Source organism: Passer domesticus, chromosome 2, assembly GCF_036417665.1.
Source record: "Passer domesticus isolate bPasDom1 chromosome 2, bPasDom1.hap1, whole genome shotgun sequence".
NCBI lineage: Eukaryota > Metazoa > Chordata > Aves > Passeriformes > Passeridae > Passer > Passer domesticus.
Genome location: NC_087475.1, coordinates 72,160,917 through 72,188,267, shown reverse-complemented (window position 1 = coordinate 72,188,267; position 27,351 = coordinate 72,160,917). Strand labels below are relative to the sequence as shown.

The 27,351-nt window shown below is 35.0% G+C and overlaps 1 protein-coding gene across 9 annotated transcripts in view; it reads left to right on the top strand.

The window, feature by feature from the left end:
* The window catches only part of SGCG (sarcoglycan gamma), a 106,133-nt gene that overhangs the window by 52,010 nt on the left and 26,772 nt on the right, over positions 1 to 27,351 (top strand). For 7 of the 9 annotated variants that reach the window (XM_064409218.1, XM_064409215.1, XM_064409217.1 and 4 more), the window contains 3 exons: positions 12,077 to 12,178; positions 15,812 to 15,899; positions 26,120 to 26,239. In XM_064409218.1, coding sequence (XP_064265288.1) covers positions 12,077 to 12,178; positions 15,812 to 15,899; positions 26,120 to 26,239 — 310 coding nt within the window. Of the gene's footprint in view, positions 1 to 11,640; positions 11,668 to 11,837; positions 11,901 to 12,076; positions 12,179 to 15,811; positions 15,900 to 26,119; positions 26,240 to 27,351 lie in introns of those variants that run through there. The other 2 variants (XM_064409223.1, XM_064409222.1) reach the window with 2 other exon arrangements.

The following is a 27,351-nucleotide window of genomic DNA, read 5'->3' as shown; positions in this document are numbered from 1 at the left end:
GAGGTTGTTGATGCTTTAGACTGCAGTGAATTCTAATAATTCTATGAGAATTTATTTTACTGTTGTCTCATCATCTCTGTTTAGTTGATATTTTATAAATGTATTTGCTGTAATTTTATCTCATACAGAATTCCTTGGTTAAAATATTGCTAACAGTTGCTGTGGTTTTTTAGCTTCTTTCTCCTATTTATCAGCACCTAAAATTTAACAATTTGTTTGCCCAATTAATTACAGCTCAGAGGTAATTATCACTACTTCATGCTTGAGGCTAAGCAGCTATATAATTCAGAAATAAATTTAATAACTTTCTACTGTGATATATATTTTAATATTTATAATGGAATTTTGGATGTAATAGATTAAAAGGTAAGTTGCAGAAGTCTGCAAGATACAGCTTTAGTCAGAATGTAATAAAATGCATCAGTGAATATTGAAGCTAAGCTAATTTGCTCCTAACATGCAGTTGTGATACACAAATTATTTGACTAGACTTGTTACAAGAAAAACCATAATAATAAATTTCTACAGCTCTGCCCTGGCTACTGAAGAAAGTTATCTTTCTGTTATCTATTGTTATTACTCCTCTGTCACTAAGTGAAGACCACTTTATCTTAATATAAATATTTCTATGCTCACTAAAAAGGAAGTATGCTAATTTTCAGTCCTACTTACTAATACAGTTTTTTGTGCTTGAATTCCTGTGAAGGGTCTTCCCCTACATGAACTCTTTACAGCACTGTTACTGTCATACAGATTACAGTGCGAAACATCTTAGATCACATATAATTTTTCTCTTACGCAGCTCACATGGAAGATAAGCTTTTAGTGCCTGCATGTCATAAATCACAGAGAACATGAAAAACTTATAATTGTTTTCTGTGTGGCTCAGGGTTCTATTTTTACGGAATTTTAGAAAATATTTTATGTTGATTTGATTTCTACATATGAACCTGGGTATTTCTTCTCTGATACCAGGAGGACTAAACAAAAATAACATTAGAAAGTCTTCTTAGAGGAATGCCCATCTCCTTGTAGTTCCTGTGTGGAAGGTACCAAATGTCTTGATCTGCTGAGGGACAGTGTCCTGCTTTTGCAACAAGAGCAGTGGAGTAACAGCTCTAGCAGTGCAGGTTTACATCCTTTCACAGAGTGAAAGGGCTGTGAATGCTGCAATTACAAGGAATTTCCTAATTCTGTGTTAAAGAATCTGTATGCTTGGTGTGCCCAATTGGATATGACTTAACTGTAACGCCTTCATTAATTTGGATAATTTAATAATAGGGAAATACTGAAATTCAGATAAATATCAACTGTAAATACATTTGTGCAAAGTGCACACGTATGTCACAATCCTCAGCAAAAGTACATGTGATGTTGTTAAGAGGAGAGAACTTCTTTTACTGGGTGTTGTTTTAGTAGACTTTTAATAGACAACATCTCTCAAGACAAGAAGTAACTCTGAGGATAGCAGAAATACCACTTAGAGAATCACAGAGAAGCACTGCTAGCCACTGAGTCTGAGAAGGATGTTTAGTGCATGTTCAAAGTCTGGAAGTATATAATTGAAGCATCACAGTTCTTTCTTGTGTCAAAGGAAACAAGAAGAAGAATTAGTGTAACAGTTATAAGAAATAACTAATGCTATCATAAAACCCTTTTCATGATGAAATTAAACATTTATTCCTCCAAGTATTTTGTTGTTGTTTGAAAAGAGAAATATCAGTATAGTGTCAGAATTAGATTTCCAAGCTTGAAAAGTATTTGTTGTTTAGGAAGTGAGTTGATTGATGTATATCACACTTACCCAATTAAGAATTCCCATGATTGGGAAGAGTTTAACAGTAATTGTGAAATATTATCCTATGCAATCATTAGTTATTTAGCAAATATTAATCTGTAAAATGTGATAACAGTTATATTTATTAAATGTATTATAGGTCTACTATGCAGCCATTATAGGACTATGTTTAATATTCATAATAGATATTGTATTTTTAGCTAATACTTTAAGAGCATTTGGTCCTAGTTTTAAAAAAAATCTTTAAGATCACTCTTAAAAATATCACTTTTAACAATATTTAAATATTGATAGCTAATAAGATATTAACAGCTTTTTTCTCTATAAAATAATACAAGAAACAAATTGTATTCTCACTAAGGCTGATAAACATATTTAGAAAAAAATGTTGCAAACATTTTAAAATATATTTTTATAGAAGAGTCCTGAAGAGAGTTTAGGCTGAAGCAAAACTTTAAGCATAAGATGACTGCAGTATATAATTTTATAAGGAAAACAGTTTTTCAATAATAGGGGCTTTGGTGCTTTAGTGATTGACTGACATGGTTCTATAGCACAACCCTTTCATAAGCCCACTCAGAGGTGACAAACTGGTTATTTAGACATCAAAGTTTCTTTAGTTGTACAAAAAGTGTTCTCTTTTTCTATAAAGCATCCTTGACTTTTTCATTAAATAATAACTTGCAGTATACAAAAATCACATGCTATGTCTATTCAGAGATCCAGATTAAAATAATAATGAAATTATGAACAGAGCTTGAAGAAGCTCTGGCATGGAATTAATTCATGCATGTCCTGCCTTAACCCCCATAAAACCAGACAGTGTGATAAATACTAGCAACAGTATTTAATACTAATACTAATACAAAATACTAGGAGAACATGAACCAGACATAGATATGCTGCAAGATGAATAGAGTTTGTTCTTTTACGAGTTTGGAATGATGAAAGACAGAAATTTTTCTAAGCTCTATTGTTTGAGAGGCCTTTGGCATCAAATGTAGATGACTAAATTGAACAGAATTTCATTGTTTCATTTCATTTCACTTCATTTCATTTCATAAAAGCTAGACTGAAAGAGAACAACCTGAACAGAGAATTCTTTTCTCTTGCTGCCCAATTAAAAAAATATATGGGCATCTCCAAATAGTGCACATTAATTTAAAGGTATCAGCTGTGTCTTACTATTTTTTTTTCCTTTTCTCTCTTGGAGTTCAGTGACAGGGTCTCAAGTTTTTGTGAAAGAATAAGCAAAGGAACCCGTGAATTCATTCTATTCAGCTGTTTCAGAGAAGACATTAAAATAATTATGCCTTGAGTTTGGTGAATATGGTGAAATAGAGTAATTTTAAAAATACCATTATTTTTGCATGAAAATCAGTTTTATAAAGAGTTGGGTTTTTTCCCCTGGACAACATATCACATTTTGCATGTAATGGAAATTTCAGATTCTGTTTTAACATAATGAGGCTTTCTGAGCACTAAAGGGGACTGCTAGTTTTAAGAGTTTAGAAGACTAAGAATCTTAGTCTAAGATTAGGGGTTTAAGGCTGCAAGGATGTCAGAAGTCCTGTGGACAGTTCTGAAGGATCCATTAGATCTGAAAGAGAGGACCTTCCATGTCTCTGATATCTGCTGATAAGTGCAGCAGGATGGAAGCAGTGAAGATTCCTAGAGGGTGTCAGCAACAACTTCTGAAGAGGACAATTAAAGGTGGCACACAGCTGGATCTGCTACTCACAGGATCCCATGGGAGATGGATCTGAAAGTTGCCCAGAAAAGCTTGATCAAGTTTAAGGACTGTATCCTCCAAAGGTAGGAAGGATCAGTCCTGATACTTACTTAGATAAATATCCGGGCTTATCTGGGCGGGTTACCTGCGATGGAGCTTCAATGAAAAAGCAGTATAGAAGAGTTGGAAGCAGATAAAGGCTACAAAGAAGAAATTTCTAAACAATGTCTGGGCCAGGAAATGTGTCAGACTTTCTGTGTCAGGAACACCAAAGCCCAGCTTTAGTTAAGAATTACAAAGGGTAAATGGCAACAAGATGGTGTGCATCCATTGGTGCACACCATCTGCAGAGTCACCTCTACAGTGTTTGAAAGATTTTGGAGACTGAGGAGTTCCTTAATGGCTGGGGGAATGCAAGTGTTGCACTTGTCTTTAGAAAAAGGAGCCATGGGTTTGGGCCACTCCCGACCAATCTGATTGCCATTTTATGATAAAATGTCTGAAATTATAGATGATGGGAGGACACAGTATATAATTTACCTTGACTTCAGCAAAGCTTCTGACCCTCTCCCACGATATTCCTGTATCCTAGTTAGGATATTACAGCCATGAGGAGTGGAAAAACAGATAAGTACAAAAAGTAAACTGCCTGGGTAGTTGGGCTCAGAAGGTAGATGCTAATGTGTTGTGGTCTGCATGGACGGCAGTAATAAGGATTGCAGTTGTCTTGTCCTGACTCCTGTCTTTTGCAAAAACTTAATCAACTGTGACAGAATGTTTGCTCACTGAATTAGCAGGTTATGCCAGTTTGGGGGTACCGTTCAAAACTTCCAAGGCTCAGGCTGGAGGTCACACTAGCTCTAGGCCAGGATTGTTGTGCTAGGTCTCTAAAACTCAGGTGTGAAAAATGCACCTGCTCAGGTGATTACCATTCCTGATACTCTAGCAAATCTTTTTCAGAACCCCCTCATTAATTCAGTTATTGTATTATTTAGGTTCTGCCACATTATCATAACACCAGGAACAGTTGTGTGCCAAAGATTATTTCTAAATTGTTTTGGGCTCTGATGAAGACACCCATGTTTTCCGTGGATTTTAGTGGATGCCCCAGCTATCATGATCTCCTGGAATAAGAAAGGAAATTGCACTGTATTTCATTTTGATAAGGACAGATAATAATGCTACTACAGTGTTTACCAGGATAACTAAATGCCTTTCTTTAGTGTGGAGTTTCCTCTGACAAAAATTTTAAGCACAGTGTAGTAAGAGAAGTAGACAGGTCTTTGTAGCTTTAGATGTACTGCTAATCAAACATAATTCAAATCCGTGCTCAATCTCAAGTTCTCCTGCCACCCATATCAAAACTTACTTGGGTTTAAGTCTAACGAGAAGAAAGTCAAGTCCTAACACTGAGACTTAGAATAACCCCTGTGTCACCTTATCATGACAGAGAGTAACTTGGTCTGTGGAGGGCCAAGCTGAACAGTCCCCAATGTCCGGTCCAACAGTGCATATCCTAAGCATGGTTCTTCTTAGGAACAGGATAAATATTTGGCCTGCTCTTTGCCTGTACCTCAGCTGGACATAGAGACAAAGGCAATGAGAGCTGCACATTTAAAATAGATTGTGGGCTATTACTTTCTCCGTTATGTACATAAATTTCTGGCACTGGAATAAATAGGGCAAATGCCACAGTTGTGCAAAAACATTGAGAGTTTTTCTGTATATTATTGACAGTTGTTTTCTTCTTTTGGCCTACTTTTGATTAGGGAGTACTCTGCCCATGTAGCCATTCCCAGATACTTTCATCACAGACATAGCACACTTCCAAATTTCTAGGGTTCCTATTAAAAATGAACATAGGAAAAGTATAAAAAATAATTTTTAAATTATTTTTCAAAGTTTTCCGTAAGGCAGTAGTAATTTGTTGACAGTTCATTTAATAAGACATGTTGAAAAGCAAACTATATATAATCCTACTATATATACTGTTAGTTGCATGGTAATGGTACTGCTCTAAATCTATAGATACAATATGTATTTTGAAATAAAAACCTGATTTTTTAATAAAATACTTGTGTAAACAACTATTCAAGCACTTGATAAACTCAGGCACTGATCATGGAGGGAATTACTTAAGGAAATATAGAAATATGAAACTAGGAATGTAACGAATTAAGAAGGTAAAGTTTTAATTGAAAATCAGTTAACATTTTCTGACAGTGAGACTTAATAGATTGTGTAATAGCATACCTTATTAAATTGGAGATGCTCAACCACTTGAAGCACCTAAAAGCAGAGCAGACAGTAATGAAAATGTACTGTAAAAAACACTTAGACCAAGAGATCTTCTTCACCAAAGACATACATTAGTGAACTTGTACTGCCTTTCCATGCATTTTGTGATTAACAGTGTGTCCTCCATGGAATTACTTGCCATTTTGAGAATGTTGCATTACTTTAATACTTAAATAAAATAAATTATTGAATTTTTCATAAATTTTCATTGAAATTTTCATGTCGGAATATGAACATGCCATAGTTTCTATTTTGAATAATCTTAAACAGCTGTATTTTGCAACCTTTCTGTTAAGTTAAATACAGTTTCCCTCCAGTCAGACTCAAGTCATTCCCATTGTCACTATCAGACAAATATTTAAATATTTTATGCAAAGAGTAATAATTGAATAGAAAGATATTGAGATACTGCAAGAAGCTGTTGCCAAAGACTTTTCAGTAGTGATACATATGCTCATTTAAATATATTTTCTTAAAGCATTTGACTATTCTGAATTATATTATGAATCAAATTATGTGTATGTAAAAGGGTGTGGAGGAACACTTAAGTGTACTGTTGGAACAATTTATAATATTAATTAAGAGTTATAAAAAAATCTGAGTACAGTGAGATTAGTGTACACGCAAGTTTAAGAACGGGATTTAAGAAAACCCTTTTGACAACCTTTGCAAACCAAAGGAAAATATTTAATTCCATTTCTTAAGCTAAGTTGCATAATTACAAATGTTAATATAATAAAATTAATTACCCAACTTATAAAAACCTAATTCCTGAATAAATACATGTAGCAGTGGGAGTAGAAGTCTATTTCTTCATAGTCAGTTTTTCTAACACAGTAGATATAATGCCAGATGTAATGGCATTTTTTAATATCTGTGCAGTACAGAATCAAAGACAGAATTTGGTCTTTGTTCAGCAAGGAAATGAAGCTAAAACTGAATCTGTTTTTGAGATTATATTCTTTCCTCTTTGAGTAGCACCTGTTTTAATTAATACTTTTAGTAAGGTTGTTATTCCGTGTATCTGGACAAAGATAAAAGAAGACCTGAAAATACCTTGAAAATATGCATCTTAAGTATGAATCCTATTTTATCAGTGGTTTGATAATTTGCACCATGCATAGTGGTTTTCTTACAAATCTGTTGAATTCAAAGTGGCCATCTCCTTTTCTAAATATTATATACCCACTTTTTACTCTTGTCCACAAATGCTGTTTTGGTTTGTATCCAGTCCTAAGCCAGGTGAGACTACCAGGAGTGCTTGCTGTTGCCAAGGGCTCTGATTTGACCAATGTCTTTGACTGAAATTACTCCGCTGTCATCTAAGCAGATGAGTCAGATAACCTTTGTCTGAGCCCAGCAAATAGAGTCCTTGCAACTGAAAATGAGATGAGGCATCACTAATGTTATTATACCAAGCACGTACTTTGCTCCAAAATTGATATTGTTAAGTCAAACAGAGTTTCATCAGATTCATTACCAATCCTGTTTTGCTGATTGCTCTTTAACAATCTCTACCCACAGTCCTATTATCTCAATGAAACAGTACACTCTTGTTTGCAAAGCAAGTTCTCTAAATAGTAATTGCTGCAAGAAGTACTGCAGTGGAAGCTGGATCTATAAAGCCATTAATTTAACTGGCTTTGGGGCACAACAAGTGATGTCTTGGTCTGAACTTGCAGAGGTCTTTCCCTGATCTGGCCTGGAAGGAGAATGCAAGGATCCTATAAGAAAGAAAAGGATTTAACTGAGTGGAAATGCTGCATCCTTTCTACTCTGAAGTTAATATCATTACTGGTTTCATTCAGCCACTACAGCGTGTGTGGACTTTTAATATATGGAAAAGTGGAATATTCAGGGAGAAGATCCTGCAAACTAAACATGTTTTTAACTTCTGAGACAGAAGCTACTTGATTTGAATTGAATATGTATTCAAACTAATGTTGGAATCAACTTTGAGATTTTTTTTTGGTTTAACTATGCTAGCATATGGGTCAGCCTGTCTTTCCAGTATTAGATCTCTCCCCAAAAGGAGAAAATACATATCTTCCCCTGCAGCTATTAGCTGCACAAAAGTTCAGTTTCTTTTATGCAGAGAAGCCTGAGGACTGTATTTGAGTCTAATGCTGAGAAGGTACAGAAACAGTGATGATATGATGTGATATGGTATGACATACGATATGCAGAGTGATTGACCAAATACAGTGAGCCAGTGTCTATCACTTTCAGTGTTGGTAGGAAAATAAAAGCTGTAGTTATTGATCAGATTTAGGTGACTAGAAATACTCATTTTTAAACTGAATGAATGTTCCCCATGCCTCCATGCTCGTTTTCAAAGGGCCACATGCCTACAGCAGCAGACCTACATTGTCATACTCCTGGGAGATAAATCCCAGATAAATCACCTGATGCTCTTTTGCTTCCATATGCCATATAGGCAGCATGAGCTCAGCTACCTGAGAGCAACTCACTATGAGTGCAAGAGCCCTAGAGCTGCATCTGCTTGTTTTCCACTCCTAGTTATCTGGAGTCTGTGTTTAGAGTCTAAGAGAATGATAACACATCCAAGATGGTCCTCCCATCCAGGTGTTCCACAACACAGTGCATATTACCTGGAATTCTGCATTGGTGGCTACTCATTTCATCTGGTTTGGAGTATCTCTATGTAGATAATCCACTGAAAAGCTAGGTGTCAAATGTCTTTTAGACTAGGACTTCTCAATCAAGTAGTCTTTTGATGAGCTTTTATAAGGATTCAGAGATGGAATTTTTGTGGTAGAAGGCTTTGTCTCTTTCTCCAAGCACTTACCTGCTTGGGAGCATTTTCAAATTATGAAAAAATGTTTCTACTGTGGTTGAAGACATCCTGTTGCTGCAGTTAGAATAAGTCAGGCAATTCTGAAATGAAAACTGGTCACACCTGTGTGAACACTAATGCTAAGTTGCATCTTTGGTACACAAGAGTTTGGCAGCTGCCAGCAGTTTCCACGCTAGTCAACTCCTTGCAGCAATAAAACCTGATTGCTGTCTACAGAGATGCCATTTCATCCTTCCCTGCTGTACAGCTGCGTCCCTGCCTCGCTGAGGGCTTTGAGTAATTACAAAATGTGTCTCAGCTATATCCGTGTGTACAACAGTGTGTTACAGCTCAGGGCCAGCAAACTCAAGCAGTGACAGTCACCAGCATCAGGATAACCAGAATCCAGACTTGCCATACATTTCCTGTCTTTAATGAAGCACTTTTTTCCCCCCCACCCTAAGCAATAGCTTGTTGTTCAACTGCATCAAAGTCCACATCTAACTGATATTGGGTCCCTTTCCTCAAGTCAGTAGAAATCTTGTTATTCATTTATTTGAATAGGAACAGAATAAAATCCTTGAAACAGAAAGCATCAAGTTTGTTCATCACTGAGGAAGCCTCAATACTCAGTAAAAAACAATTGGTAATGTAAGAAGCAGAGTGGTTGTTGAGACAACATTATGTGTAACTATTATGCTCTGCCTTTTCATGGAACTTAGCATTGGATCTCAGTGCATTGGGGTGGTTGTTTATTCTAAATCCCTCTATTTTATATTCCATGTAACTTCAATTTGCCAGTTATAAAAGGGACATAATAGAATTCCCCTATCTCTCTGTACTGCATAATTCAGTACTTTTACAATCTTAAGATGCTCAAATATTGTAGTACTAAGAACATAATAATTGTTTGCAGTCACAAAGGTAATAGAATGAGGACATTATATAAAATCCACATTTTTATTGTTTGCATGCATGTTACAAAGTTTATGTTAGTCCTCACAGATAGTCATTTATGTGCATGACGCAAATCTAAATTTCCCTGGGTTTGCACTTCCCAAGTGGTCAATGAGAATGGATAATGAGGCTGTTAGGCAAATATGTGAGAATGTGAAGTTTGTATCAGTGCTTAAATTAAATATCTGGTGAAGAAAATACAGCATACTGGAGGACATACTTAAACAAAGTAATCCTCAGGGATATGACTGGATTTACTAAAGAATTAGGAACTTCTAGATAAGTTGAAAGTTCTGAGTTTGGTCATGTGGCATACTATTCTTTTTGTCAAAGACATTTCTTTGTCTATATAGCGTTTTCACAATAATCATTGCTGGGAAACCTGAATGCATTAGAAAGAGTGTGCTGAGTAAATTGCATAATTTTTTCCACTTTTTTTTTTTTTTATTCTGTCTTTACTAAAAATTTATTCCTGCCAAAGGCAGGAGAGAGATTGCCACCTAGGAGTTTGTTAATTTTCCCCAGTCTGCTTCAGAGCAAGAATTAATTGCTACTTCTTCCTCTGCCTTCTTAAATTTCAGATTTGTCAATGACATTTTCTTGTACTTACTCTGTGGTATGCTACTTATTTACATAAACTACTTTCACCTGATGGGAAAAGGTATGAGCTCAGAGTAAATAATCAGACCCTAAATTTGGTTAATAAAAGAGGAGATACTTGTTGGTGGTATTTCTTTAGAATATCCTGATATTTCACATCAGATTTTTCAAGTGTTTTCCTTAAAACCTAGGCATCTTTATAATGTTCCGCAAGTTAGGAACATCGTCTTTGCTAGAAAAACATATTTCTAAATCAGTCAGTGCTGGCTAGGAATTGTTGTTATAAAAGCCAATCATAGGTATTACTTTAGTTTTGCCTTATGGTATGTATCAGTATATACTGAGCACTTTTTAAAAGCTTTGCAGTGGTGTAGAATTTGGAAACCGTACCTGTTTTCACTGAGAAAAGTCAGTGCATTATACATTTCAAAACAGTAAAATATTTGACCCTGAAAAACAGATTCCATAAATAGCTTTTCTAAAAGCCTCTTTCCTGAAGCAAATCTTGTTGAGGAAGAATTGTGGTTGTACTCTCCAGTGGAATGAATGAAACATTTCTTCCCTTTTGGAATTTAAGCAAAACTTGTTTTTTGTCTCCTTTGTCTTTTTGTCTCCATTCAGGCCTGCTAAAAAAATAGCTATGATTTTTCATTGAAGGCTGGTTTGATAATGTTACTTAGCATTACATATGTACATATATAATCTGATTAGTCAGAACATATATTTGAAAGCAAGTACCATCTCTTCAATGATAACTTTTCTCAGTGGCAAGCATAATTCATTAGATGAACAATTTATTGATGCATAGTCAGTGGCCTGTTATGTATCTCTTCTGCTTACATCAAGAACTACCTGAAAACTGTTCAGAGTGAAAATACTTCTTTGGGTTTATTGTTTTTTTATATAGCCCTTCCATCTGTTCCTTGTAGTTTGCAGCAGTTGTCTTGAAATATTTTCACGTGGCCTAGGTGGAAGGCTGGTTATTTTGGGTTTGTTTGGGTTTTTTTTAGCAAGTTTTCTGTCACTCTTTATGTCAGGGAAACAGGTGAATCCTTTACAAATTAGTTAAATACCTGTGAAATATTTTTCAGCTGAAGCCTGCAAACCCTCAGATGTACTTACTGAAGTAATTCCTCACTCATTTTTCACATTATCACTTCTATGATAATGATGAAAGGAAGTAAAAAGAAAGAAAGAAAGGAGATATCAGCTGAAAAGAATAATTGGGCTGAAAGCAGGAGGGACTGAGGAAGAAAGCATGAGAAAACTGAGAAGCAGGTGCTGGAGAAAAAGGTATATGATAATGAGATATAGAGCCTTGACCTACAACTGAAGGAGAAAAAAAACTAAGCCAATGAATTAAAACTTAATTAAGAAGAAGTTATTGCTGAAAATGAAAGCAAATAAAACCCCCTCTTTGTCTGTTGTGTAGGCTTACATTGTGGATAGAATGAACCCTGAGATGTTAATGTAATGGTTTTTTATGTGAGTACTCATATGTAAAAGTTTATTGTTCATTACATTTTTAGAAGGCAGGTACAAAAGCTGTTTCAGCACAGCCAATACAAATGCGCCTCTTTTTCATTTAATGACTATAAAACACTATTTCCACTCCACACCCTCCACCCCTTCCCAAAAAAAAAAAAAACTAAACCAAGTTTAATAACTTCATGAAACCTGCAATTTCTCACAGAAAATTACTCCTAGGACAAAATAAGGTATTCTCAAAATTTTAAATGCATTCCTATTTGTATGTTTATCAGTAGACTTGAGGCTGAAAATGTTTAATTGAAAAATGTTTAAACATTCTGAAAATGTTTAATTCATGAAAAGAACACAAAATAAATACAGCAACAATAGTAAACTGTGCATAATTCTCACATCTTCTCCTCAGACTGGAATGGGACACCTGCGTGTTACAAAAGAAGGCCTTCGACTGGAAGGGGAATCTGAATTCTTATTCCCTCTTTATGCCAAAGAAATCCATTCGAGAGTGGTAAGTGGCTAATCTTGCAAAAATGCTAAATAAAATGAATGCACTTCTGAATAATTGAACTTTCCATGATTTCTGTCATGTAAGGAAAAATTCCCATATATGTATGTATGGTCATGTACATTTGTATACACATATATTTCTGCACGCTTTACAAAGTCAGTGTTATGATACTTTGTCAGAATGAACATTTATCTCTTAGGTATGTGATAAGCAGCTCAAAGAGGAAGTATAATTGTTATGATATGTAAGTAATGCTAAAACTTGAGGAGTGTATAAAAGGTTTACATTATTTTTACTGAGATTATTTTTTTAATATAGGCTTCCCTAGGAAGCTGCTTGTTCTGTTTATTCATCCACTGCAGAATAGTTTCAATATCTCTAAAATTAGTTTTAGAGTTATGGTTTATTTTAAAATTTTCCCAATGGAAAAGTTAACGATTTCTCTAAAATATATAGGCTTTTCACTTCAAGAACAATGCCATGTGATGTCTGGCTTTTTATTTCTTTATGTATATAAAATTTACAAGTCTAAATGAAAAGACTTAGTATTTAATATAGTTCACCTAGACAGAAAAGTTTGTTGTTGTTATTACTTGTGAGGTAAAAAAGGAATACCATACTTACTCGTATATTTATCAAAATTATTAACTTTCAAATGTCACAGAGAATGGGAAAGGTCTGGAAGTTGTGGGTTTAGAAAAAGGAAGAGAGCATCTGATTTGGATTTTAATTATCCAGGGGGACTCTGAAACTTACTCCAGTGAATTTTATGTAGGGAAATATCTGCTTCTGGCCAATAAAATAAATATTTTTCAGAATTATTGTCCATAGTCCAACATCTCACAAAATAAAGTTTCATGTTTTGTAAATATTACCATCAACCAATGGGACATTTCATTGACTAACTTACTATTCAGTGACAATAAAAGCCAAATATGGCTCTTTCATATCCTCAGACTTGTAATTGAGAAGAAATAGCCAGCCATGAGAGTTTTCTGAACCTAGGAAAAAAGTTAGTGTGTATATATATTGCTATAGCAAGAGAAAATGTAAATAAATGTAATAAATTTAGCAGAATTAGGTTGTTAACATGCTTGATTACTAAAATTTAAGCAATGCTAACATATTTTATTTATATTGAGCTTTTCTTTTTCTGCAACAAGTATTTCCAGTTTCAGGAACAGCTCTTAATTAAGACAGTGAAATTCCATTACCATATCTGTATTTCCATTTAGCTTCTTATGCTGTGTTCTTTTCTGCCTCACAGGCATTGAGAAAACTATTTATGTGCTTTGGTGAATTTCCCTTGAGGTTGTTTATCCAGTAAGACATGTAACTTTTTAAGACCACCACAGCTAATGTTTAAGAACTCCCTCTAGTCCCAAGGATCGTTGTGCAGTGTTAAGCTACCATTTGTGCTTTCTTAATATTCCTTTCAGCTCTTAATACGTTTAGTACAATATAGGAAAAAGAGGTGTGGCAGCATCTAATATAAGCTTAGCTGTCCAATGATCCGTCATGATCATTAGTAGCATGCATTAATTAGAGCCTTCAGGCTACTACTTTCTCTGCCTACTGACAATTCATCAGAGGTTTTTTGTTTGTATCTTTGCTTTTTTAAATATTTGAACTCTCTAAAGGCTTAATTGCCTGCAGCTTGGTCTCCTGAGTTGGCATTTATATGTTTAGTCTCATAACATTACTTATTTGTTAATCTTTCTTTTCTTAAGTTTGTCTTGGAGAACTGGGCGCCTCTCAGTTTTCAAAGCAGCTTTCTCCCTTGCCTTAATAGTTTTCTACTTGCAGTCTCCTAACAGATTTTCTCACCTAATGAGGTCTCCAAAGTGCTAAGAAAATATGTAGCAGAAAATCTACTTGCTTTATGTTGTCTCTGGAGCCTATTAAAAGCTTATGCCTTCATTATGAGTCCAACAAAGAGCTGTGGGCAAGACCATTGCACCTTTGCTAAAACATCTTCATGGAAAGATAAAAGATGAGCATTTTTAAATATGTTACTAGATTTTAATTATGCAAAACCACGTGTGGCAGCAGCAGGTCTAGAGTGCAGTTTATTCACACTTTCATTTGATATCACAAATTGCTAAATTAATTTTTAAATCAACCAGTGGCAATCAAATAAATGTAATAATGATGCCCAGCTTTGTGGGTCATTTAGCAGATTTACTTAAATGTGCTATATTTACCCAATCCCCAGTCTTTATTGGCCTTGCTTCTCTACTTCATACTAGCTTGCTACCATTAATGTTCATTCTAACACATGGCCTACTTTTTTCCTAAGACTTTTCATTATTTGTATTAATTCTGTGAGCTTTTATGTTTTCCCAATATAATTTACAAACTGAGATTAATTTTTTTGCTCACTTAATGACTTATTTTGAAAGAGCCTTTCGACTTACTGGTAAGATAGCTTGTTTTCTTTAAAAAATGTGTAAGTTTGAGTCCAAATTGTGTGTTACTTATATTTCACTACTTTTTAATCAGGTTTGTGGTTTTGTTACTGAGTAAGTGTTTGTAGTAAAATTCATCACATAAAAAGTCTTTAAAACTCTCAGGTTGTCTCATACTCTAAGCATTAAATTGAGATGAAAACATGCCTTGGGGTTGTTTTCAGGGGTTAGCCCTTCAAGGTACCACATGGTCTCTGGTGAGTCCAGAAAAATAACTAGAAGCCATAGCTGTGAAGGAGGCTGATCTTTTAATAATATTCCAGTAGTTAGAAATTAATTTATTTAGGAATGAGTATCTCCACTGAGGTCATGAGCAGGCTGATACTCTGTTCATATCACATACTTTGGCAACTGATACTGAATCTTTGGCAGCTGAGATCTGAGGTCTTAACACTTACTGAGTTCCTGGCCTTCAGACACAAAGTGTGCTTTAGTATGAAAGCGCCTGTACTGCAGGAAACTTCCTCCCCTTTTTTTGAGGTCTACCAGTGTATTTACAGTTTGCTGATCCAAATGAGTGATAAGACGTGTGTACCCAGATAATTTTCTGATATTTAATGTCAAGTAAAGACAGTGGCCACTATGATTACCCTGAAAGTCACCTGTACTGCCATCTGTTAAAGTCAGCATTGATCTTGTCAGCCTGCCACTCTCTCCATCACTCACTGTTACAGCTTCCTTGCCTGGAGAGTCAATTCCAGGTGCCAAAATTAGGCTACAGCCTACAGACTGCATGGACCATTGAGGAAGCAGAATGCACAGGCATGTTTCTCACCAAGTTAGTACAATGGTATGAATTCTCAAAGTGGAGTGCTCACACTTAATTAAATGGCTGTCTTCTAGGAGTTTCAGTTATGTACTGACAGGTACTAAAGCACCTTTTCCAAAAGACAAAATGTTAGCAGCCTTGTTCATTGGTCCAGTAACACAGGTTTTGTTCTCCTGACATATTCCCTTTATTTATTTTTCTTACTTTAAATCTGATGTAGTTGTAGTAATCAGAAATGTCTGCCCACATTACTTGATGAGATCTGTGGATTTTGTTTTGTAGCTGCAAAGACCTTTCAGTGACTGAGTTGATACCAGCACTAGACTAAATTTTGAAAATGGTTCACAATTCTAATTGTACTGTCCAACATGCTTTTTTTCTTTCTCCATATGTCAGGACTCATCGCTGCTTCTCCAGTCTACTCACAATGTGACTGTGAATGCTCGCAATTCAAATGGGGAAGTCACGGGCAGATTAAACGTGGGTAAGTCTGATTGATTATTCCTTGCCCACTGCTTTGGAAACATTGTAATAAATATTTGTATAGAGATTTGAGACTATAAAGCACTAAACACATTATTATTTATTACTATTGTGGTCATATTTGAATAGTCCACCTGCCACTTAGTAAAAAGCAGCAGTGTGTTTTCAATTTCTCAGTTAAGCAATAATTCTTTAAATATTTGAAGCACTTCTTTATTGCAGAGTTATGCAAGAAAGGTCTCTGCAAATGTTACCCTTTTTCCTTGTGTAAATACCTATTGATAGTTGCAAATCAGTTTCTGAGAAAATTCAACACGTCAACATGGCTGGAGTCTCTCTGTATTTCCTAGTATTCCAGAAAATAATATGTTTAAGCAGACATCTCTAGAAAATTCAAGTTCAAAACTCAGACATTTATATCTTTTACTATCTATGGTAGCAGTAAAATACATCAGTTTATTCAGTGAAATCAATACCTCTATACAGATATAAGTGAGAGATCTTGGCAGCAAAAATAAGCTGACCTTACTCTTTAAGTCATATTTTTAAGGCAATAATGGCAACAGTATGGGTGAGCTATGACAAAATTTTTCTTAGCTTTGTTACTATTTGTCAACCTTTATTTGACATTGGAGAAAAATGTAGCAAGTTATTAAAGCATTTCTTACAAGGTCCTCAGGCAGTAAAGCATAAATTCCTGTTCATTTAACTGTACCCTAACCTGATATGTTTAAGTAGTTTACTAAATTGGGATCCAGCAGAGCATTGATGAGCAACTTTTCAATGCTATTGAGACTGTGTATCTTCTGTGACAACTCCTGTTTGAAGAATTACCATTTCAATTCACATAATGTTTTGCAAGCTTCACTGTTTTCAAACAAAAGGAAAAAAACTTAAAATATATAAAGGAGCCTGTTATTCCCCTTAAAAATGTATAATTATACAATTAATTGCACTTCAGCCTTTAAATGTTTTCAGATTTCCTTCTCTTAATTCAGTCATAAAGATCTGAATGACTTGTCTTAAGAAAATACTTTTTAGTATTTATCAAAAGGAGTGTAATAAATAAGTGTGTGGCATATTCATTTAATATGCACAAGCCTTTGTTAAAGAGTTAATATCTTCCACATTTAGCAATCTGCTGGAATTATGTCTTAAAACTCTAGTCGTTTTATAAATAAGACTAGTTGCAATTGTGAAGGAGTCCTATAGATAAGCTTGGAATTGTTCCAGACATGACAATATAATATAGCATCTCTCACAAGATTATAACAAAAATACCTTTTACCCATGAAAATTGTGATTCAAATGATCTGTTAAAAGAATTTAACAAGTTACTAAGAATGATTTAAATACCAGTCTTCAACAGAAGTAATTCACACAAGAGATGTGAAACAAATCTTTACTTGAGTTTCTGTGAAATTCCCCTTATGAAGATAATAGGCACATATTATGCATTCCCTCAGGAATCACAGGTATACAAAAAAGACATAAAATGTGAGCAAATTCCAACACGATCATTCTGGCTTTAAAGCTTCTGCATGTCCCTCAGTTCATCTGCATGAAATAACTCTTGGAGGAGTTGTCTGGACATCGTTTTTTAAATCAAAATGCTATAGATGTTGAATTTTGTACAGTGACCCATTATTACACTGCTTTCAGAAGCCTCACTAAATGCAAATACTTCAAAAACCGGTTGCCAGAAAAATAATACTTTCAAAATAAGAGGGATCGTAATTTAAAAAAAAAACCAACCAATTACCTTCTTTACTCTTTTTTGACTTCGGTGGCCCCCTGGATGACAAAAATACCCATTTTGTTTTGATTACTTTTTACAAATAAACAAGAAAAAAACAACAAGGCATAAAAGGAAATAAGAGCTTTATTTAAGGGAAGATATTAACAAAGTAATAGGAGAATAATTTCTAGGAGAAATGCGACTTAGAAAGATGTTAGCCAACAGACAGCAAGGAAGGAAACTAAGCAAAGCATAGTCTGGAAATGTACAGGCTTGATAGTCATAGGGAATTAAGAAAGTTGTGGAGAGAGTTGCTTTATAGGCAAGGCAGCAATGTGTACAGAACAGATGGTAAATATTCTCACTAGAATTGCTCCTCTCCTTAAAATCATGAATAAGATTCAAGTGTCATTGTTACACTTTGCTTATCAACTTACAAAATTGAAATATCTAGAATGTTTTTGGTAGTCCAAGAAAGCTGCTAATTATGATCTCCAAGATTTCTGTTCTTAACCACTTCAAAGCCTTATTCAATCCTAGAATAAAAGAGTAATGCAGCACTTGTGATTTATATCCTGAGCAATAATAAATCAACTTAGTGCAAAAAACTTGTCCAACTTTTTATGTATAAAAGAAACATATAGACTATATATTCCATTATCAAATCATTAAGAGCAACATTGGTATCAAACAGTAAATGATGTTTTACCTAAGTAAACATAGGCTTCTATGTACAGCTTATCAGCAGATGAAAATAATACAGTCAGCTTTTGCAGTTGTGTTCCAGTCATGGATAATAACTCAGTGAAGAGCTGCATGTTTACAACTGTCTCTGCTGAAAAATAGGACCAGATTTTTAAGATATCTGTCTTTCAAGGATTATGTAAGGAGGTTGCAACCTACAGAAGACCCTAAATTCTCCCTGTAATATGTCTTTTTCAGGAGAAAATTTAAGAAAAAATTAAAACTTTAAAAAAAAAAAAAAAAAAAGAAGAAAGGATGTTTCCAAATTCATGAAAGGTTTGTGGGAACAGATTCCAGTAGACTGGATTGCTAATCCTCATCCTAGTTCAGTTTTTTACACCAATGAATAGTAACATCAGTAGCTTAGTTCAGGGGTTCAGTTTAAAGTGTCTGAAGCTTGTAGGAATTTATTTAGATAGTTGGATTATGAAGCTGTTCTGCATTGTTAAGCATGAAATCAGCTTCACTCAGAAAGCATGGGAATATGGTGGAAGCCAAAATGGCTTATGCAGTGTAAAAACAGAATTACAGTCAAAATTCTGCTTAGAGACTATTTTCATGTCAATAGCATTAATCTGAACAGCTGTTACAATGAGAGTATCTGTGCTATCTCTTTTTGCAGACTGGAACAACATTCTGAGGAAACAGATCCGTGTCAGTACCTCATACATTGCTTTAGCACTGATAATTGCCATTTAAAAAACTACTGCTTTCCAAAGTCCAATCATGTAGGAGTTTCTTATCAGCATTTTAATATTTCTTTTCAAGTGGTGATATTTTTTCATAAGAGGCATAGAAGGAAGAAAACTGTGCTAAGGAAGCATGATGACTCTAAGAGTTTGATCTTGTTTTCACAGGGAAAACCCTGAAGCCAGTTTCATAAACTTAATGACATTGTAAAATCATTTAGCTTTTCCTTCTTTATTTTTCCCAGAAGTCTTTCATTAAAAATCCCATTTTTGTCCAAACAAATTCTTTCTTATCTTTAAGATAAAAGGCAGAATGTATTACTTGAAGATCTTTTGTCTGCAGGATGATTATTTGCACAACTTTAATTGCTGTCCAGCTGGGCCATAAGGAAGGAAGATACAACACAGGAGCAATTAATAGAAGGATAAATCTGAAAATTCATTGAAGTATTTGTGAGGTGATTAAGTATTCCTATGATCAAGAATTTAGAGTATTTATTTGAAGGGGATTAAAGTAGGAATGTTTACTTCCTTAAGCATAACAATTTTAACTATCAGTGAATCTGATCATATAAAGACATACATGCTAGTTTATTTAAAGTAAAATTTGGTTAGATAGATAAGATTGAGAGAGTGACAGGTGACTGCTAAAACATTTACAGACTTTTTAATTAATTCCCGTTTTTAAGAGAATATTCATTAAATGCACATGCTTTTTAATATGCATTAAATGCAAATGCTTTTAAGTCTTTTGTGAGACCCTTGAGTATTTGAATGTATATCATGTTGAAAATAATTAAAACAATTAGCAGAAAACAGTAAGAAATATTCAAGATACATTTAAATGAGAGCTAGCTAAGCAAATGAAAATACAATTTAATATTTAGACTCAAAATATCCTCTTCTGAAAAAAAAATAGCATTGATGGTCTAAGCAACATGTAGAGCAGGATGCTTCCCATAGCAAGATATGCACACCCTGTCCCCAAATATGATAATCTTTATGAAGAAATTAATGATGATGTTCACAATCAGACAGACTGACTTAAGTCAGAATTAAAACATCCTCTAGGAGTTAATCAGATACTTAATGTGAGGGTAGAGGGGCACTGGAACAGTGTGCCCAGAGAAACTGTAGCTGCCCCATCCCTGGAGATGTTCAAGGCCAGGCTTGGATGGAGCTTTGAGAAACCTGATCTAGTGGAAGGTGCTCCTTCCCATTTCAGGGGGTTGAAACTACAAATTCTTTAAAGTCCCTTCCAATCCAGACCATTCTGTGATTCTATGATAACATGCATTGCCAAATTGTTAAATATGACAGCATCACATTAAGGGGGAATTTAACCTGGGTCAGGGAACTTGAATCCTATGCTGTCACTTTTCTTCTCACTTATTCTAGAAGAAGACATAATACTACAGAGCTTGGCTCTGAAAAAAAGTCCACTAATATTTGGGAAGCCATTTTTTATTTGGAAAATAACCATTTGGGGGACACTTGTCCCTCATCAGAGAGCAATTACTAATCTGAGTAACTTCATTGTCTCTTTATTCCAATGGGAGGAAATAATTCAAAATAAATGAAAAAAGGGGAATTATTAAAGGTTTTATAACCTTCTCAATTTTAACAGTTTCATTAAATTTCCAATCCCAGATATATTTTGGGTTCAGTGGTACAGTAATTATTAACATAAGTAATTGGGTGGTAATTGGAAGGTAATAGTTACTGCTAAAGGTGAGGATAGTTTCTGCACCAAAAATAATGGAATTTTTGGCATTGGTTAATGCTAGATGAATTTGTAAAGGCTAGCTTAAAGCAGCTGAAATTTACTGAGACTGTAAGATAGAATTTGGATAATTAATACATCTAAAATCCTAGTCACTTCAAATGCAACAGCAGTTTCAAACCATGATGGCAGATACGGCTCAAAAAAGGAGCCATGCCCCTATCTTTGTGCAGCGCGTCTACAGAAGACACTCCCAGTCCTGATGGACAGCTTGAACATGTACCTGCAGTGTAGCCTTGTGGCAATGAGCACTGGGCTGCACCATCCCTCACCTGGGAGGCTGCAGCTGGAATTCTGTGCAGCCCTCTCTGGTGTGATGGAGCTGTGAGCCAGCAGAGGAGACACCCAAAGGGAGCTGTTCAGATGGCCAGGGAGTGGAAGCACAAGAAGTGTAAGAGTCTGAAGAGGCTGTGTTTGTTTAACCTGCAAGAAGAGAAAGCTTAAGGAGAGCTTCTAACTTGTGCCAATACTAGGAGGGCTAGAGACAAAATAAATCGTAGAATCATTAAGGTTGAAGAAGACCTCCAAGGTCAAGTCCAACCTTGGACCAAATACCACTGTACCAACTAAAGCATATCACAAAGTGCCACATCTACTCATTTTTTGAACACTTCTGAACCCACTTCCCAGGGTAGCCTGTTCCAAGGTTTAACCACTCTTTTAGTGGAGAAACTTTTTTCCTAATATCAAACCTGAACCTCTCTTGGTTGAGGCTATTTCCTGCTGTCCAATCACTAGCATGAATCCCAATTTGAGGTGCACAGCAGGAGGGCAAATGGCAATGGTCACAGGTTGCAGAGAAGCAAAATGCAACTGGATAGAAGGGGTGGAGGAGAATCACCACTGTTCCATGATTAACCGTGGGAACAGATTACTCAGAGAGGCTGATAAATTACCTTCCTCAGAGGTATTAAAATTTCATCTGGACAAGACCCTAAGCACCTTTATCTATCTAACTTCCAATTGAACTGACCCTGCTGTGGTTAGGAGGTAGGACACAGAGAGGTGACCTCTGGCTTGCATTCTCCTGTGATTCCATCTTGCCCAGTCTTCAGCTGACAAGCTGGAAGGGCTCATTTTGCTTACAGACCCCATGTCAGACTTTCTGGTCTGATATAGGAGTCCTAGACACTCTAGGACATCTGAAATAAGCTGAAGGCCGGGCAGAGAACACGAAAGAAGGTATAAGGGTACTAGACAGCGATATTGTCAAGTGAATCATGCCCCATCTGTCCAGCTGATCCTCTCACACTGTCCTCTGCCCAGATCCAGTAGGTAGACTTTGGATAGTGCTGAAACAGAGTGCAGGAGTTGACCTTATGAAAGTACACTCATGACTTTATTTTTTAAAAAAAGAGGAAAAGGGGAAGAAGAATATCCATTATACAGATGATAAAGTAGTTAAAGTACTCACTTAGGAATGAGAGAGACAGATCAGCTATCCTGTCTGCATACAGGGTTTCATATTATCATGCCTCATCTCCTTTAGTATTTTGATTTTCACCTTATCTGTCTGAGGACTGTGTTTCAGCTTTCCCTGTTGAAGTTCTTCATCATGTAACAAAATTTGGATTCATTAAGCCTATGAGAAAAGGTGACCAATTTTTTAAGATCTCTAGACTTGAGTTCAATCACAGATCACAACAAAGTATAAACAGTGGTGACAGTAAGGCACTTTTACTTTGATCTGAGAGGTCATAATTGTTTCATCTGTTGCATAAAAGGAAAACTGAGAGAAAAAGGGGAAACAGGAGCAGCAAGTGTTCTATTAATGTATTAGAGTTGTTGTTCAAACCTATGAGAGATGTATGTTATGGAAATAAAATGTGTATGTGAAATGTGTTGCATATTCTCCATAATAATGCCTTTGTTGTAATGAAATACCATACTGTTCCATATGAAAATTTAATCAGTTTTATGTCTCTGAAAGTAAGAACTTTACATTTCTTGGTATTGTATTCTATCATTCATGGAATGAGAACTGAATCTGTAGGAGTATTACATTTTTAATACACTTTTAATGACATCTTATTTTAAGTAAGGTGCTTCAGTTTAATAAAAATTAACTAAAAAAGGAAATGACATAGGAATACCAAAGAGTACTCAGGATTTTGGTTTGTACCCACTATTTCAATGATTCTAGGTGGTAGGAGAAGAGTAAAGCATACAGAGCAGCTGACAGCCACAGGTTAATTAGAAATGGCAGATAAGAAAAGAGAGTAAGAAAATAAAAGATATTAAATTACTTAATGATAGAAGTAAATCCAGTGTTGGAAAGCCTTTTCTTCTGAAAGATCTGAAGACACACTAAAAATGTTTAGTATTTGGCAGAACTAACTGTTTGAAGAGTCTGCCTGCTGCTAACATGTAGGCAGACTCTTCAAATTTCAGACTCCTCAGATTTCATTGGCATTAAGTAGATATTTATTTTATGGCTGGCCCTGCTTTTGACAGAAGATCCTTTGCTGTCTGGTACATCTATATTTGTATTGGCCTGGAATTCAAAGGTTGTGTAGCAGTATAAGACAGTTTATTAAAATGCTTTTCAACTGAAATGGAGTACTAAACAAAAGAGCTTCCTTCCCTGGAAAATCTCTGGGGAAGTAAAGAGTGAGGACAAATAAAAATGAAGTCTTTTTAGCAGCATGTCAGTTGCTTTTTGATAAAAAAAAAAGTTCACCATTTAAAGCAGCATCCTCAGTGTCAAGAGGTATGTGACGTGAAGATCACTTACAAGGTCTGCTTCATGACTGCGCATTAAAGGAGGAAACACACAGAAACAGCAGGCAATAATCAGCCTGATTAGCAAGAATAACCCATTGACCTGGAAATTCGTGTGACACATGTGACAGCAAGCAGAAAACAAATACTTTCTATAACCTGCATTCAGTCAGGTTACATTTTTAATCGTAGGATTTTATCAGCAAATATGATTATATAGTATTAGTTGACTTATATGTAGTTAATACACTAGGGTGGTAAACAAAACACATTTAGGCATTAGGAGATTACACTTTCAGATACTGAGTTTAGCTGCTTTTTGTGAGTTGAAAATTAATCTCACTGGGATTATGATACAATTAGTGTTATTGCAATATAGCTAGTTTATGTGTATTGTGGAATACCATTAAGAGAAATTAATGGCTACTTTTCATTACATAAACGTATTCCCATTTATGTGAAAGCCTATTACTTCTTTTTGAAACCCTGAGATGTCTCATCTCTAGCATGAATAAAACATGCTTGAATTTTGTTTACCCTAGCATCTCCTCTTAAGATTCAAAATACATCAGTTATTATTCATACCATTCTCTGATATTGAAGATTATCTATAGGACAGTCCTTGTCTCACATTAGTTGTGCACTTATGTTAAGAAAACTGTGGACCTAAAGATTCTTGTTAAAGATTTATTCAAGTGTGCAAGGTCCAGAATCAAACAGTCTGAATGCAAATCCAGCATGGGCAAGGCCATGAGTCGGAGTTTCAAAGAGGGACAAGTTAAAGTACCTTTGGAACATATGAAATGTTCAGTGAGTGCTCTCACAGTGCCTGCAGAGGTTTTCCTTAATTAAGCTAGCTTTTAAAATCATGGGGTTGAATGAATGGGAAGCATGAGGGACCAGCCTCTGCAGCACTGGTAAAATTGATAATATCCATTTTACTCAAGCCTTTGATTTGTTTGAAAACACAAGGATCTAGCTACACTACATAAAAGGCCATTTTCATTATTGTTGCTGGGCACAAACAGGAACAATCAGTCACTAAACCATAAAATGACTCGGGTTGGAAGGAAGCTTAAATAAAACCTTAACCAAGATTCTCTAGGAAACCACTGACAGGGATCCATCCCTGCCTCACTTACTGTTTCTTTTGGTGTAAAGAATTTTTTTTTAAATGCTGTTTAAGGCCTTTTCACTTAACGAAGATATTTTCTGATATCACTTTTTGCAACATACTTCTCAGAAATAAAGTCATGAGCTTCAGAATAACTTTAGAGAAGAGTCAAATTGGGGTCCATAAGGCTGTGCTTGGGTGCACATGTGCTGCAGAACATAACATAATGCAGACCTCAGCCCTCTATGCTGACCATTTTCAAGTAGAATCAATATTGGGTTTTATGCCTTAAAATCATTGCCCTAGTTTAGGACATTATGGCTTCTCTAACTCTGTGTTTGGTTTTGGTCTCTTGAGTGAAGCAATAAGCAATTTGTATGGAGCCTCATGGTGTGCTTCTCTCATACCAGCTACCAGCCAGATTTGTGAAATACCTGCGTGTATTTCATTTAACATAAGAACTTAAAAAAAAAAAAAAAAATCCTCTTTCTTTTAAGAATTACTGCCTGGAATATATTTAATATTTATGGGAGCAGACATGGGAAAACAGGTTCTTAATGGGAAGGAAGCAGTTCAGTGCTCTCGGTCCTGTGGATAGTTTTTGAAATACATTTATTAAAAATTGCTGAAAAGGAGTCTTAACTGCTTTGACCATTCTCTGTAATTTTAATTCTGAATATAGATTTATGATGACAACTCTACGTAATAGATATTCAGGCTTGATGTGGTGTGAATTTTAATTGATCAAGTTGTTAGTAGAGGGAATATTAAGAGTTTGATTTTTATCTGCTTACCAAGCCAATACTTGTACAACAGGATGTTTTAGTGAATTTAGGATCTGGAACTACGCACAAACTCTCTTGCTCATATTATTTTCATTTTTAGAGTACCAGAATCAATTGTAAATATTCTCTTAGCTTCTTGAAACCCTTAAGAACATGATCAGTAGCATTTGTTAGATATGTGGAGGCAAACTGACATCTGTTAGGAAGAGCTGAGGTCCTGCTCTTACATGGGATGTTTGTAATTTTAAAGCATTTGAGTCTCCCTAGTGAAAAGGGATGATGCTGCAAAGACTTTGATAAAAACAAAAAAAAACCCAAAGATTAATTTGATCAAAGCAGTTTTAACACCAAGGACATTAATGTTAGTCTGGATCAATTTGTGTGGGTATTTCTAGATTCCCTGGAAACCCAACTACAAAGGAAGACTCCAAGGCATGCTTTTGAACAACAAATTGTAGCATGTAAATAGACTTAATCTATTTCAGAACTTACAAGTTCACTATCCTTAGAATATCTGAGTGCTTCATGCCCTTCAGTGTACTTAAATGAGTCACTACATTGTTAACATAACAATTACAATTATTAATTTATATATAAAATTGAAGAAAGATGATGAAATTATTCCATTATTCTACTGTGTTTTGCAGGTCCTAAAATGGTAGAATTCCACAGTCAGCAATTTCAGATCAACTCAAAGGATGGAAAGCCACTTTTTACAGTGGATGAAAATGAAGTTGTAATTGGTACAGATAAGCTTCGAGTCACAGGTTTGTAATGGTTTAAGAAGTGCTCAGTTAACACCCATATGAAAGGCAAAATAAGAATGGAATTTTTAAATATGTTATTATGTGTGAATGCAAGTTCTTGTTTTACCTCATTAGGAAACAGAAATATGAAGATAATCTGACCTTTTTCAATAAATAATCAGTAAGAATATATATATATATATATATATATATATATATATATATATATATATATATATATATATATATATATAAAATGTGTGAATATTTTATAAAATGTGTAAATGTGCATGTATTTTATTTTAAAGCCATTAATAACTGGAACTGTAGTGGACCACTGTTGCTACATTCTCTTAATAGAGAAAAGCAAGGAACAATTCTTTCTAAGAATATTTCTGAGATTCACATTCTCTGAACCTCAGAGTAAGGGAAAAGACAATTTTTATTACTTGCTGTGTTTGTGTTGTGTTGAAGTGGAATGTAATATAGAGATTGTTTATTCAAAATGAAGTTGTTTTGTTTCCTTGGCCTATCAGGGCCAGAAGTGTGTGTGTCGAGACTGTCTGCTGGCAGTCACAAGGGAGTTAAGTGATGAATGCAGTTCTGTGCAGAGTGTGTGCATAACAGATTCAGTTTAGATGCAATGTATATAGTATAGTATAATAAAGTAATTAATTAACCTTCTAATAAAATAAAATCAAATACATCATTCTCTCTCCTTCTCACAGTGTCGGAGTTCTCTTTGATTTTCAATAGTCCACCTTTTTTGAATTACTTAATGTTTCCAGTGCATGATGTCTGAAGCTGAAAAAATTCTAGATTTTCCATTCTGAGTAGTAATGAGTCTGAACCGTGAAAACTTTAGGGAGAGAAATATCTCTCTGATATTTTTATATAGTTCTCTTTCAAAGTGAAAGCTACTGTATTTCTGTTCTGTGAGTAGCACATATGTCACAGGAAGATATTTGTAGTATATCTTAAATGTCACCTGTCAAGAGCAAAGTTTGTCTTAGGCTGTTTCTTCAAATCACTGAAGTACTCATTTACAAAGTAATATGTCAAAGTTATCACATGAAAAGCTACTTCCTTTCATACAACCTGATAAAGTCAACCTTCATTTTCTAGGTAGCATT